The sequence below is a fragment of the Pogona vitticeps genome, chromosome 5 (genome assembly GCF_051106095.1).
Source record: "Pogona vitticeps strain Pit_001003342236 chromosome 5, PviZW2.1, whole genome shotgun sequence".
NCBI classification, from domain to species: Eukaryota; Metazoa; Chordata; class Lepidosauria; order Squamata; family Agamidae; genus Pogona; species Pogona vitticeps.
Genome location: NC_135787.1, coordinates 164,978,675 through 164,991,667, shown reverse-complemented (window position 1 = coordinate 164,991,667; position 12,993 = coordinate 164,978,675). Strand labels below are relative to the sequence as shown.

Genomic DNA, 12,993 nt, shown 5'->3' with positions numbered 1-12,993 from the left:
AAAAGCTGTACTGGGACACGGTCTCAAAAATGATAGAATTATTTCAATACGAATCCAAGACAGACCTTTCAACATCAGTCATCCAAGTTTATGCACCAACCAGAGACTGAAACTGACCAATTCTATGAAGACTTACAACACCTTCTAGAACTGACACCAAAGAAAGATGTTCTTCTCATTATAGGGGATTGAAATGCTAAAGTAGGGAGTCAAGAGATAAAAGGAACAACAGATAAGTTTGGCCCTGGAGTTTAAAGCGAAGCAGGGCAAAGGCTAAAAGAGTTTTGTCAGGACAAGAAGCTGGTCATCACAAACACTCTTTTCCAACAACACGAGGGGCGACACTACACATGGACATCACCAGATGGGCAATACCGAAATCAGATTAATTATGTTCTGTGCAGCCAAAGATGGAGAAGCTCTATACAGTCAGCAAAAACAAGACCTGGAACTAATTGTGGCTCTATCATCAGCTTCTCATAGCAAAATTCAAGACTGAACTGAAGAGAGTAGGAAAAAACCACTGGGTTAGTCAGGTAAAATCTAAAACAAATCCCTTATGAATACACAGTGGACGTGAAAAACAGATTTAAGGAACTACATTTGTTGGACAGAGTGCCTGGAGAACTATGGATGGAGGCTTGTAACATTGTACAGGAGGCAGCAACAAAAACCACCCCAAAGAAAAGGAAAGGCAAGAAAGCAAAGTGGCTGTCCAACGAGGCCTTACAAATAGTAGAGAAGGGAAACAAAATGCAAGGGAGATAGGGAAAGTTACAGAAAACTGAATGCAGACTTCCAAAGAACAGCAAGAAGAGACAAGAGGGCCTTCTTAAATGAACAATGCAAAAATATAGAGGAAAATAATAGAAAGGGAAAACCAGAGATCTGTTCAAGAAAATTGGAGCTATTAAAGGAACATTTTGTGCAAAGATAGGACAAAAATGGTAGCGACCTTACAAAAGCAGAAGACATCAAGAAGAGGTGGCAAGAATCCACAGAAGAACTATACAGAAAGATCTGGATGTCCTGGACAACATAGATAGTGTGGTTGCTGACTTTGAGCCAGACATCCTGGAGAGTGAGGTCAAGTGGGCCTTAGAAAGCCTGGCTAACAACAAGGCCAGTGGAGGTGATGGCATTCCAGTTGAACTAATTAAAATCTTAAAAGATGACACTGTTAAGGTGCTACACTCAATATGTCAGCAAGTTTGGAAAACTCAGCTAGTGGCCAGAGGATTGGTAAAGATCAGTCTACATCCCAATTCCAAAAAAGACAGTGCCAAAGAATGTTCCAACTACCGTACAATCGCATTCATTTCACATACTAGCAAGATTATACTCAAAATCCTATAAGGTAGGCTTCAGCAGTATGTGGACCGAGAACTCCCAGAAGTACAAGCTGGATTTCGAAGGGCAGAGGAACTAGATACCAACTAGAGACATGCACTGGATTATGAAGAAAGCCAGAGAGTTCCAGAAAAACATCTACTTCTGCTTCATTGACTATGCAAAAGCTTTGACCACAACAAACTATGGCAAGTTCTTAAAGAAATGGGAGTGCCTGACCACCTTATCTACCTCCTGAGAAATCTTTATGTGGGACCGGAAGCAACAGTTAGAACTGGATATGGAACAACCAACTGGTTCAAAATTGGGAAAGGAGTACGACAAGGCTGTACAGTATATTGTCTCCTTGCTTATTTAACTTCTATGCAGAATACATCATACGAAAGGCTGGACTGAATGAATCCCAAGCAGGAATTAAGACTGATGGAAGAAATATCAACAACCTCAGATATGCAGATGATACCACTCTGATGGAAGAAAGTGAGGAGGAATTAAAGAATCTCTTAATGAGGGTGAAAGGGGAGAGCGCCAAAAACGGTCTGAAGCTCAACATCAAAAAAAAAACAAAAAAACACAACCAAACAAAAAACACTAAGATCATGGCCACTGCTCCCAGTTCCCTGGACTGCAAGGAGAATAAACCTATCCATTCTGAAGGAAATCAACCCTGAGTGTTCACTGGAAGGACAGATCCTGAAGATGAGAAGCTAATACTTTGGCCATCTCATGGGAAGAGAAGACTCCATGGAAAAGACCCTGATGTTGGGAAAGTGTGAAGGCAAGAGGAGAAGGGGACAACACAGGACAAGCTGGATGGACATTGAATTTGACTAAACTCCGGGAGGCAGTGGAAGACAGGGGTTGGACACGAAAAGTCTGACATGACTTAACAACTAAACAACAAACCAAAGGCTTGAGTTTAAATCTTATCTTCCATGTTCTAGCTCCCCATATGTATTCTATTATCTGGAAAAGCATAATACTGAGCTGAATAGCTCAGTGATTTAGATATCTGCCTGGGGAGCCAGAGGTTAGCAGTTCAATTCCCCACTATGCCCCTTTGACAGGGGCTGGACTCAGTGATCCATAAGATCCCTTCCAGCTCTGCAATTCTAACACGATGATGATGCACATAGTTCATCAGAGTATAGTACAGTGGTGCCTCACAAGACAAACGCCTCACCGGACGAAAAACCCGCAAGACGAATGGTTTTTGCGATTGTGTTGGTGACTCGTAAGATGGCTTCATGGCCATGCTTCGCAAGAAGATTTTTTTCCGCAAGACAAAAATAATTCATCCGTCTTGTGATGTTTCCCATAGGACGGAATTGCAACGCATTCCTATGGGAAACTGCTTTTCGCAAGATGAAAATTTCGCAAGACGGTGCTACTCGCAGAACGAATTACTTTCATCTTTCTTTAAAACCGCACAAAAGTGCTATCAAATCACCGCAACCCACTGAGTCTTTCGAACAACTACAAATTATATACAATATTTTCTAAATTCCACCACTAAGTTGCAAGTAGAGTTGGTCCACTGAATTGACAAAATTTATGGAGGAGTTGAACGAGATTTAATGGACCTACTCTCCTTGTGACTTACTATTAGGTTTAAACCATTGATGAATACAGCAGCAGCACTTTGGTTGACATACCATAGACTGCAGAGTATCTGAGCCTCACAGAGACTGAGATTGGGGGTGGAAAATAAAGACTGACAAATTGCAGGTGGGAGAGAGGATGTCAGCTGTTAGTGAAAGTGCAGGTACTGTGGGAAGAAAACAGATTTGTTGAAGAAGCAGCTTTTGATAAACGGCTTGCCATTCAGAAAAGGGAATGTTCCTCTGGGTGTAAGTACTGTATCCAGTTTGCAAAATATGTGAGTTGGACCTGAATTTTTATTTGTTCATCTAAATGCTTATAGCCTGCTTCATATGTCCAAGGGTCTCTCAAGGCAAATTCACAGTAAACACGAGAAAGATCAAGGGGAGACCAGTATCAGTTATTATTCAAACAAGACCACAGATAAAACATTACTCCAAAGAGGCCTGCTTCAAAAGCCATGCCATTGCCATCTTCTGAACATTAATAGAGACTGTTGTTGGGCAGTCTCTGAAAGCATGGTCCAAAACAAGGCGATGACCAAAGAGATGGTCTTGTTCCTGTTCATCAATCAAACACATCAGACCGGTCTCAGTCAAATTACTGTGCTGGAATAATCTACCTCAGAGTTGTTCAAGTATAGAAAGGCAGTAATATTTGAAAATGAGTTTAACATCCTAGAAGGACAGAAAAGCACAAATTCAACATGGAATGAGTGTGGCAAAAAGCAAAGGAAAAGAAGTAAATTTGAAGTAGATCTGACTGAAAAACAGAACCTGCTGGAATGTTGAATTTTTGACAAGTAGAAACTAGATTTTTTGGAAATTGTCAATGGGAAAAGTAATATAACGAGGAGAGTTTAACAAATGCAGTTATGAGATAACAGATCTCAACGTGGGAAGATACAACTGACAAAAATACTGCATCTACCTCAAAAAGACTCAAAACAGTATGATATTGTCCACATTGGTGCTTTAACTGTGTTGCTAAGATTTTAAATAAGGTTAAGGGGGAATATCATACCTAAGATGTGAAAGAGCTAACCAGATTTTTTACAACAGGGTAGGAAGAAGACAGATATACATGTACGTGAACAGGTATTTACATGTGGACTTAAAACAAGTTCAAAAGTCAACAGTACATATGAATTTTTAATACCTGGATAACACTGCTGTCAACATCTAAAGGATCCAATGTAAGGGCTCAGTTGGGTGGGAAAATGTAAAAATCTAACATTAATAGAGTAAGGAAAAATTAACAGGTTTAGAATGGAAAACTTGGATCACACAACATTCAAGAGGAAGAATCAGGGACGCACTGAAGCTGGCAAATCTTGTAGCAATGCCAGAAGAGAGAACTGGATATGGAGATCGCTATGTGAGACACTACTAGTTGCTGGGAAAGTCAACGACATGCAAAGGAGACTGTGTATGCAGTGGCATCATGTTACAGATCCCTCAGAGTGTAGCCCTTTTCAGTACAGCACTGGGCAAGAACGTCACACCTAGAACACTTCATTTGCAACTGGGCACTTTGGTAAATAGACAAAATGGGACAGACGCACAAAGATTGTGTGGTTATGTACGGGAACAAACCTATACGGTATCAAAAGACAGACCTAGACATGACTACGCTTTTAAAACAGGAAGACAAGGTACGGGCACAAATGATTTATGTCAGCTTCTCACAACCCAATGCCCTCCAGACAAACTGCATTACAACTCCCCAAATCTGGAGGAAGTCTGGTGAGGGAAGTGGCTGCAACCCCATGATGTGGAACACATGAAGTCAAGCCTTCAAGAACAAGGCTCCTTCCTGACTCTCCCCATTTTGTATCTCAAAGGGTACTCTGCCTTCCAGGCCAACCTTCCACTTTGCAGAACAACAGAGGTGGCAAGTATGCTTCCTCCTGCGCCTGAATTCTCTTCTATGGACCTTGAACCTCCCCACAGTTAAAAGTCACAGCTACGCGGGAGAGACACAGAATCTCTGATCTCAAAATGCTGCTACCTCCTCTCCTTCTGGTTTTCTATCCTGACCAGATGCAAAGAGGTACGAACCAAAGCCTCCAGGCTGACTGCTGCCAACAGCTCCTCATACTCTTGAAGCTAACGTAGTGTCAATTCAGGAGGTATTTGTGACAAAAAGGAAGATCAATCTTTGCTCGTGAGGCTGTGCTTCAGTATTTGGTCACTCAAATAGTCTACCTTTGAAGTTACAACCTCCACAACAAAGATGGCAAAAAGGGCTCCCCAATAAGGAGATGACTACACAATTATGATCACTGCATTTTCACAAAGATTGTTACATATGAGACCCTACTATTTGGGCCTCCACTTTAAAAAAAAGAGAGATGAGTTGCCACGTGGGCAGGATCTATCTCCATTCCAAACATTGTCACTTGGCCTTCTATTTTTTAGGAGTCAAATAAAAACCATTTTGGTCTCCCAATCTTTTGGCAGATATTTAACCCTTGACATCTGTTGCCTGAATTAAGCTCTTCCTCCTATCTCTGCCACTGCTTGTACTTTCTTAAAATTATTTTCTTTTGGATTTTAAACTGCCTCGAGCACCTTACAGTAGAAAATCTGGGTATAAAATTATTTTTCATCTTCATCATCATCTACCTTATTAGTTGCATAGCTTAAAAAAATTTATATATGGTTGAGCATAATCTAGACCACAATAAAAAAAACAGTAGAACTATTAGGTGCAAAGATTCGTTCAAAAGCAGTCCAACCCAGCTCTATATAGTTCCTTCTTTCAGAAAGCATTGCTTTTCCTCCAGTCTGTCTGCGCCCAGAGTCTGCCTTTATTAATACTCTCACACATCAGCTCCATAGTTTGAGATCCTCTAAAAGTCAGAAGAAGCATTCCTGCAGGAAAGACAAACTCACCCAAATAGATATCCCCAAATGATCCACTACCAATTTTTCGTCCCAGTCGATACTTGTTCCCTACTCGAAGCTCCATTGTTTCAGTTGCTCTGTAAACAAAGCAGAAGACATGCAAGGTCAAGTCAGAAAAGACCCCAGATCCAAATATATACCAGAGAAAGAGCACTTAACTCCTAGACATGGCTGCCAATAAAGCATTTTGATGCCCACATTTGGATCCTTACCCTTTGGCCTCTCTCCCTAACACACTGACTACATTTCTCTCCCAAAGAGATGAGAATCCCCAAACCTTTAGTTTAACAAACAGTGGCCTAATAGGTCTTCAATGACGTGGTCAGAAAAAATGTGTCTGGGCTGAGAGGGGGAGGCATCCTGGGATAAAATAAAACCAAACCATTCACCTAAAGTAACCTTAACTACAAAGCCATCTTTGGCTACAATCTTAAACATGCCTCCCCAGAAGCAAGTCTTGCTTAAATTGACGACTCCATCTCAGGATATCAAGCAGACACTGTGATCCCAACAAGAAATCAGTTTTTTCCCCCTGCATATAACCTTTGATGCTTGTAACATCTGGCCTGATGCAGAAATCTTGAAAACTTACGTACATTTCTTGTACCTTTTCAGCTAATAAAGCTAACATTAATATGGGACACTGGAATTTTATTTAAATTACAGCTGACAAAACCACCTTTGATTTTTGTACAAAATTCATGAGAGCCTCTTGAGTTAACACACTTATGGATCTGGATGCTAATTCTTCTGCAGTGATTCTGTAACAGAGAACCTAATAGGGCAAGGAGCTAACCCATCTGTAAGAACCTTGTCAGGAATACAAGTGCAAGAGGAGGCAATACCTTTACAGACCACTAGTCAAGAATATGACACTTAGTACACCTTCCAAACAACTTAAGAGACTACTCTGGAACTGTTACTTCCAAAGTCCAAAATTAAGCAGGAAAGGGATAAATGGAAATTTATATTTTGAGTCATAGTACTTTTTATTTTATAGAGTAGAATCCTGGCCTATTATTTTCCTTCATAATATGGTAAAACTGCCAAAAAAAAACAAGTGTGCTGCCTCCATGACATTAGTCATCTCATTCACAACTAGTTCTGACCACACATCAGGATGAGTCTAAAATGGGACTACTGTACAGAAGCTTCCCTCTCCCCAATATTTTTTTTCATAATATACTCATTATCATGAGTAAATCAGATGGGGGTGGCTGGCTAGCTGGTAGGAACAATTTCTCTGTGCAAGCATGTGCTAAATGTAATTTTGGAAGGCTCCCTAGCGATATCCCCATGGATGGCTGCCATCATGTGCTTTTTCCTTGTTCAAGTGACATGGATCAGTTTGAATACGGGAAGGAGAGACCACGACTCCTTTTAGAAGCTGCTGCTGTATGGTTAATTTATGTAATGTATGTTTATTAATGCACTCTAGACAGCTTTGCTCTCATGGGGTGGGCTGCTTGGAAGAATGGGCAAGCACTAAATAGACAAGGGGATCCTTTTGCTCTACAGGGCACAGCACAAGAAAGCTGTAGACATAAGATGCTCAAAAAAGCCCTGTTCTGGTCACATCCAACCCCATGCATGCCTCTCTGTAATCTCATGCCATCATGAGATTACACTGAGAAATGGATGAGCTACAGACACACATTTAAGCATGCCTTGCACGCTTTACAATAGATTACCATAAATCCTAAAAACAGCCCCCCAAACACACCAGGAGGTGGAGCATCCTGCTGCAACACTTACCCAATACTTACATGTTTATCTGTTTTCAAACATTACAAAATCACCCCCTCCCCCATTTTAAATTTGATCAAGCAGAATACACAACTGAAGGCCCCAAAAAGCAAAATAAACAGAGTTTATATCTGTCTAGAAGGACAAGACTCCACTTGCATCCAGCCTCTATTAATCTGCAAACATAACTGCACATACATCTGACTCACACTCTATCCTGCTGGAAGACTAGGGCCCAATGTTCTTATAAATGAGGGATGAAATACACATGGCCCCCAGGTGTTGCTGGACTGCAACTCTCATCATTGCTACCTACTGATTCTGATGAATCGAGCTGATGGGAGTTCTAGTCCAACAAAATTTGGAGGGGGGCATATTCTATAGCTTGCTATCAACACCACACAATTAGCAGCATAAGAACTAGAAAGAGCCAATGCCTTTTCACAACTGGAGGTGCCTCGTCCGAGCAATTTAGGAGGTTCTTAGGCTTTTCTATCAGGTCTGCTTAGGGCAGAAAGAGGTAGGAGGCCAGGGTCTTAAACATCCCATGCAGGAAACTGAGTCAAACCCTCAGAGGCCTAATTATCCTTACCCCTCCGCCACGGCTACTTGGGACCTTTCAACTTCCTGAAACAGGCTCCACCAAAGAAACTTCTTTTGTGGTGACCCCACAATTTTTACAAGAATGCTTCCAGCTGACTGGCCAACAAACCTCTTTTCAAAACACACATTATTAATAATATTTCTAAACTCCCCCTCCCAGGAGATATGGATCACATCGTCAAAACAAAGCAAGCCAACAAACAAATGAAAGTGGGACAAAGACCAGGAATATTTTTGTTGCCTTGTCATATGAGGCAGAGTCCCTAAGAACACCCCAGTTCAAGGGAATGGCTTCCTAGTCAGGGGTGAGAAGAGCAGGGGCGGCCTAAACAAGGGAAGGCCTCCTGCCAAGGGTCGACCTGAGGCAACCACAGGGGTTCATGCCAAGGCCTACCTACACACAGGCACTGAACCGAGGGGTTACTTTTGGAGGTGGGGAGCAAGGAAACCCACTTATCCCAAATCTATCTGCCCCCAAGACCATACTACTGTAATTTGCCTCAGGCTTCTGTTTCCGCCCTCCAAAGCATTAAGCCAGTTCTAGGTCCCCCTCTTCAAACTGGAACAGCAACCCAGGGCAGGCAAGATATCAGCCAGAATTTCCTCGTTCTCGTTTCAGGAAGGATGCGCACACTCAAACACACATAGCCATTATGCATAGAGTCAGCGTGCATGGATGCCTATCATCTATCAATATTCCTTTCTCCATCACTCTCTCACACACATTCTGAACAACTCTAGAAAGCTACACCCAGCCAGCACCATATGCATGTGCCCCCCCAAAGCAGCTACTGTATATCTTGTATAAATGAATACTATCATATGAGAGAAAAGTCTGTATGTACAAATGGGTTTCAGTAGGTAAACAACCTGTTCGCCCACCCTTCCCCCTCACAGCAATCATTGTAAATTACAAGACTTTTCTCACGGTGCCTTACTTGACTTGCAAGGAAAGGAGAATGCTCCTAGGGCTACTGTAGGCCAGACTGTGTGAGAGATGGCCGGATACATAATGCATCCTTCTAGGTTGGAGGAATAAAGGAAGGGGGTGCAAGGAAGGAGGGGAGGGGGGAGATATGTTGCAGGTTGGGGGGGGGGGGGAAGAAAAGAAAAACAAGATCTCACTTTCCCCTAAAATGTAAGGTGCCAGAACAGTTATCTGCTACCTTCTTTCTTCCTTCACCATTATTTACTCTTAAGCAGTTACCCAAAAAGAGAGAGAGAGAGAAATGAGGAGCTAAAGGCAAATCAACCACAAAACAAATGCAGACATTTAAAAAAAGAGATAAAACGTTGATAACATCTCATCACTCAGCCTGGAGCATAACTTAAATCATCATACAATGACAGAGCAGGAGGGGAGAAAAAAGCAGGAAGCAATTAGAAATAAACACCAAACTTATATTTGCTATACAGCCCTCGGTATCAAGCATAGAGCTGGCACAAAGAATCAACATTTCAGAATATATGTAGGGGGAAGGTGGAAAAAAGACCTCCCTCCCTTCTTATCTCTCCCCCCCCCTCCATATCCAGCCTTTCCTCTGCACAAAAGGATACAGTGATTTACAATAACATCCCTCTCCCCCCTCCCCGCACAATACACACCCTATTTGTCAAAGGGAACACTTTTGAGAGATACAATGGTGCTGCTTACAACCGGCTGCCCCCCCCAAAAAAAGAACTGGAGGTTGAAACGAGGGGAGGGGGAGACAAGAGCGATGTCGGTGGCTCTTTCCTGATTGTTTGCAAAATCAGACACAGATGTTAAGTAGTATAGGAAGCGGAAAGAACGGGGATGGGGGAGCAGTTATCACTCTCCCCCCCAAAAAAAAAACCCCTGTAAATTGAATATCATATGATGGTGATTCCAGACACCTTCTCCCCAAGAAGCCAACTGAAAAGGAAAAAAATAAAATATATAACGCAGATCTTTCCTAGACACAGACAACCGGGGGGGGGGGGGAGGGAGGAACAGCACAGGGTGAAGCAGAGGGGGATGGATAGGCAAGAGCCCCCCCCTAAAATGTCCATCGGAAATTCAAGCACCGAGGGAAAGGGGGGGGCTCCCTGATCCTTTGTCTTCATCAAAAAATAAAGAAACCCCTTTAGCCGCCGCCTCCCCTTCTCTGCCTGTCAGATAAATCCCGCGGCTCCCCCCCCCCGAAAAAAACACCAACCTTGTGGGTCTGTGTGTGAACGGACAAGAGACTCTTCCCCTTCCCCCCCCCCCCGTCGCCAGCCTCATCTTCCTCTCTCAGCGGAAAAAAAAAAACAAAGAGACGGTGGGGCCGCCTTTCCCCCCGGATTTGCACCCCAAAACCTGTCCAGAGCGCCCCAATATTTACCCTGCCTGGAAGGAGCCTGTCCGACGCTTCTGCTCCGGAGGTTGTCAGGGGGAAAAAATACTGGGGAGGGAAGGATGACGGAGGATTGGGAAAGGCGACCGGACGCCGTAACCTCCTCCTCCTCCGCCGCCGCCGCCGCCGCCGCCGCTTCCTCCTTCTTTGCGCTCTGCCTGCTCGGCTCGCGGGCTCCCTCCTTCCTCTCCGGGCTCGCTGCCGTGTGTGTACAGCCGACACTCTCGCTCATTGAGTTTCCATTGAGCCTCCGAAAGCCAAACCCACTGATGTCATCCTACAAAGACCAGCGCCCCTCCCTCCCTCTCGCTAAAAGGGCCAGCGCCTTGTTTTTGTTTTCTTCTTCAGCTTGCCGGGGGAGGGGGCTCCTTCTGCGCCCTCGCCAACAACGGATTAAAAAAAAAACCACGCCGGAAAACCGCTTCCCTCACATCATAAAAAGACACACACACACACTAAATCTGCCTAGGCAATACTGTCAACAAAAACGCCTTCCTAGCTCACATCTGCTCACCCCACTGAATCCAACAGAAGGGTCGCGAAAATATATATTTGTGAGGCTGGCAAAGCAAGCTGTGTTCCCATTGTGCAGCTAAGGATGCTCAAGGCGGCAGTCCAGGGAAACCTTCGTGGGCTGGAAGGTTTATTCTGAATTTATTCAATTTATTCTGAATAAGCAGGCACTCCATCATCAATCCAATGGAAGACTGCAGCAAAGAAGTCCGAAAAAGACAGACTTGGAAGGGCAGCAATGAAGGAGTTAGAAAAAGTCATCATGAGGATGTGGGGGATGTGTCACTGGAGACCAAGACCATCCACATTCTTGTATTCCCAATCATTATGGACAGGTATAAAACCTGGATAGTAAAGAAAGCTGACAGAAAAAAAAATGTGATGCTGGAGGAGAGCTGTGCTGGACTGCCAGAAAGAAGTGGTTTCTAAAGCAAACCAAGCCTGGAGTGTCTCTGGAGGCAAAAGTGACAAAAAGCTGTCCTACTTTGCACAACATGAGAAGGAAGATTGTCCAGAAAAGACAATAATGCTGGGAAAGGTTGAAGGCAGCAGGAAAAGAGGAAGACCAAGCACAAGATGGATCGATTTGATTCCCTAAAGAAAGCTACAGGCTCGAATTTGCAAGAGCTGAGCTGTTGAGAACAGGGTGTTTTGGAGACTGATAATTGATAAGGTCACCATAAGTTGGAGGTGACTTGACCACATGTAACAACAGCAAATGTATTATTCTGAGTAAACACATCCTTATTGAGAGCCATTGTGGTGTAGCAGATAAAGCACCAGGACTCAGGCGACCTAGGTTTTAATCTCCCTTTGGCCATGGAAAGGGGGGATGTGACAATTGCCAGACCACTCATTAAATATCTTGCAATCCCTACTAGGATTGTCATAAATCAGACACAAGCTGATAGCACATAACAATAACAAAAGTATTTGTAGGATATAGTTCCATTTGTTGTACATCTCCAAATATTTAAGTACTTTTGTAATCCATGAATAACAGCCAATCCAGAGAAATCTGTTTTTACAGGCCATCAAAGGGTAATGGAGGCTTATATTCTCTAACACCAACCTCGCCTGAGACAAATATGATTAGCAAATCCTGCCGAGATATACTACAAAGCAAATATGATGGTTTCAAGCTGCCAGAATCCTGCTAACTTAGTTATAATTTTCCAGACTGCTGAAAACTGTGTTTTTCTTTCCGTTGTTCCACCTTACATATGTTTACAGTTATAAACCTCAGACATTTGTTTTAAATGTCACAAGCCCTATTCCCAAAAGTGTCAATTTATGCAGCTGTCGGTGATACAAACGCCTCCATAGCAAAATGTGAAATAAAATTATTACAGGAGTCTTATGAATAAATAGCATGTAATTAATAGCACAGCCCACTACATATCATCTCAGAGTTCAGCCCCATTGAGTTCAGTGTAACCTGGATAATTGGTCCCATTTCATCGAGACTTTAAAAATGTTACTCTCTTTGCGATGTGCATCCTTGCAGTACTGTAGAAAGGGTACACTGCTAGATAATGATGCTCTTCTCCATTATCCATTTTGCACCAATCTTTCCTTACCCGAGTGGCAGATAGTCCATTGTTCAGTCTCACATTTATTACCTCATGATACTGTGGGTGCACTGACAAAGGGATCTTTAGTCCTCCAGATTTCCTTTACCTACAGCTCCCATCAACCCACACTCCAAAAGATTGTGGGATAACACATAGTATCTCTCTAACAAGGAAAGCAACACAAAGACTGGTAATAGCTCCCACATTTTTCCATGTATAAGACTATACTTTTCTCTAAAATCTTTAAACTAAAAATTGAGGGTCGTCTTATACACGGAAGTAAGCTGAGGAGAGAACAAAAACAAGTGGAGGGGAAAGCAGGGATCAATGCTATCCTGC

At 43.0% G+C, this 12,993-nt stretch overlaps 1 protein-coding gene across 1 annotated transcript in view; it reads right to left on the bottom strand.

Annotated features, from left to right (window-relative positions):
- The window catches only part of CSNK1E (casein kinase 1 epsilon), a 53,161-nt gene extending 42,381 nt beyond the window's left edge, over positions 1-10,780 (bottom strand). Inside the window, exons 1-2 of the mRNA XM_020787674.3 lie at positions 10,556-10,780; positions 5,850-5,938 (exon numbers count right to left, since the gene is read on the bottom strand). Of these exons, the coding sequence (XP_020643333.1) occupies positions 5,850-5,925 (76 nt within the window). The 5' untranslated portion in view covers positions 5,926-5,938; positions 10,556-10,780. The remainder of the gene's footprint in view (positions 1-5,849; positions 5,939-10,555) is intronic.
- Between the last annotated feature and the right edge of the window lie 2,213 nt (positions 10,781-12,993).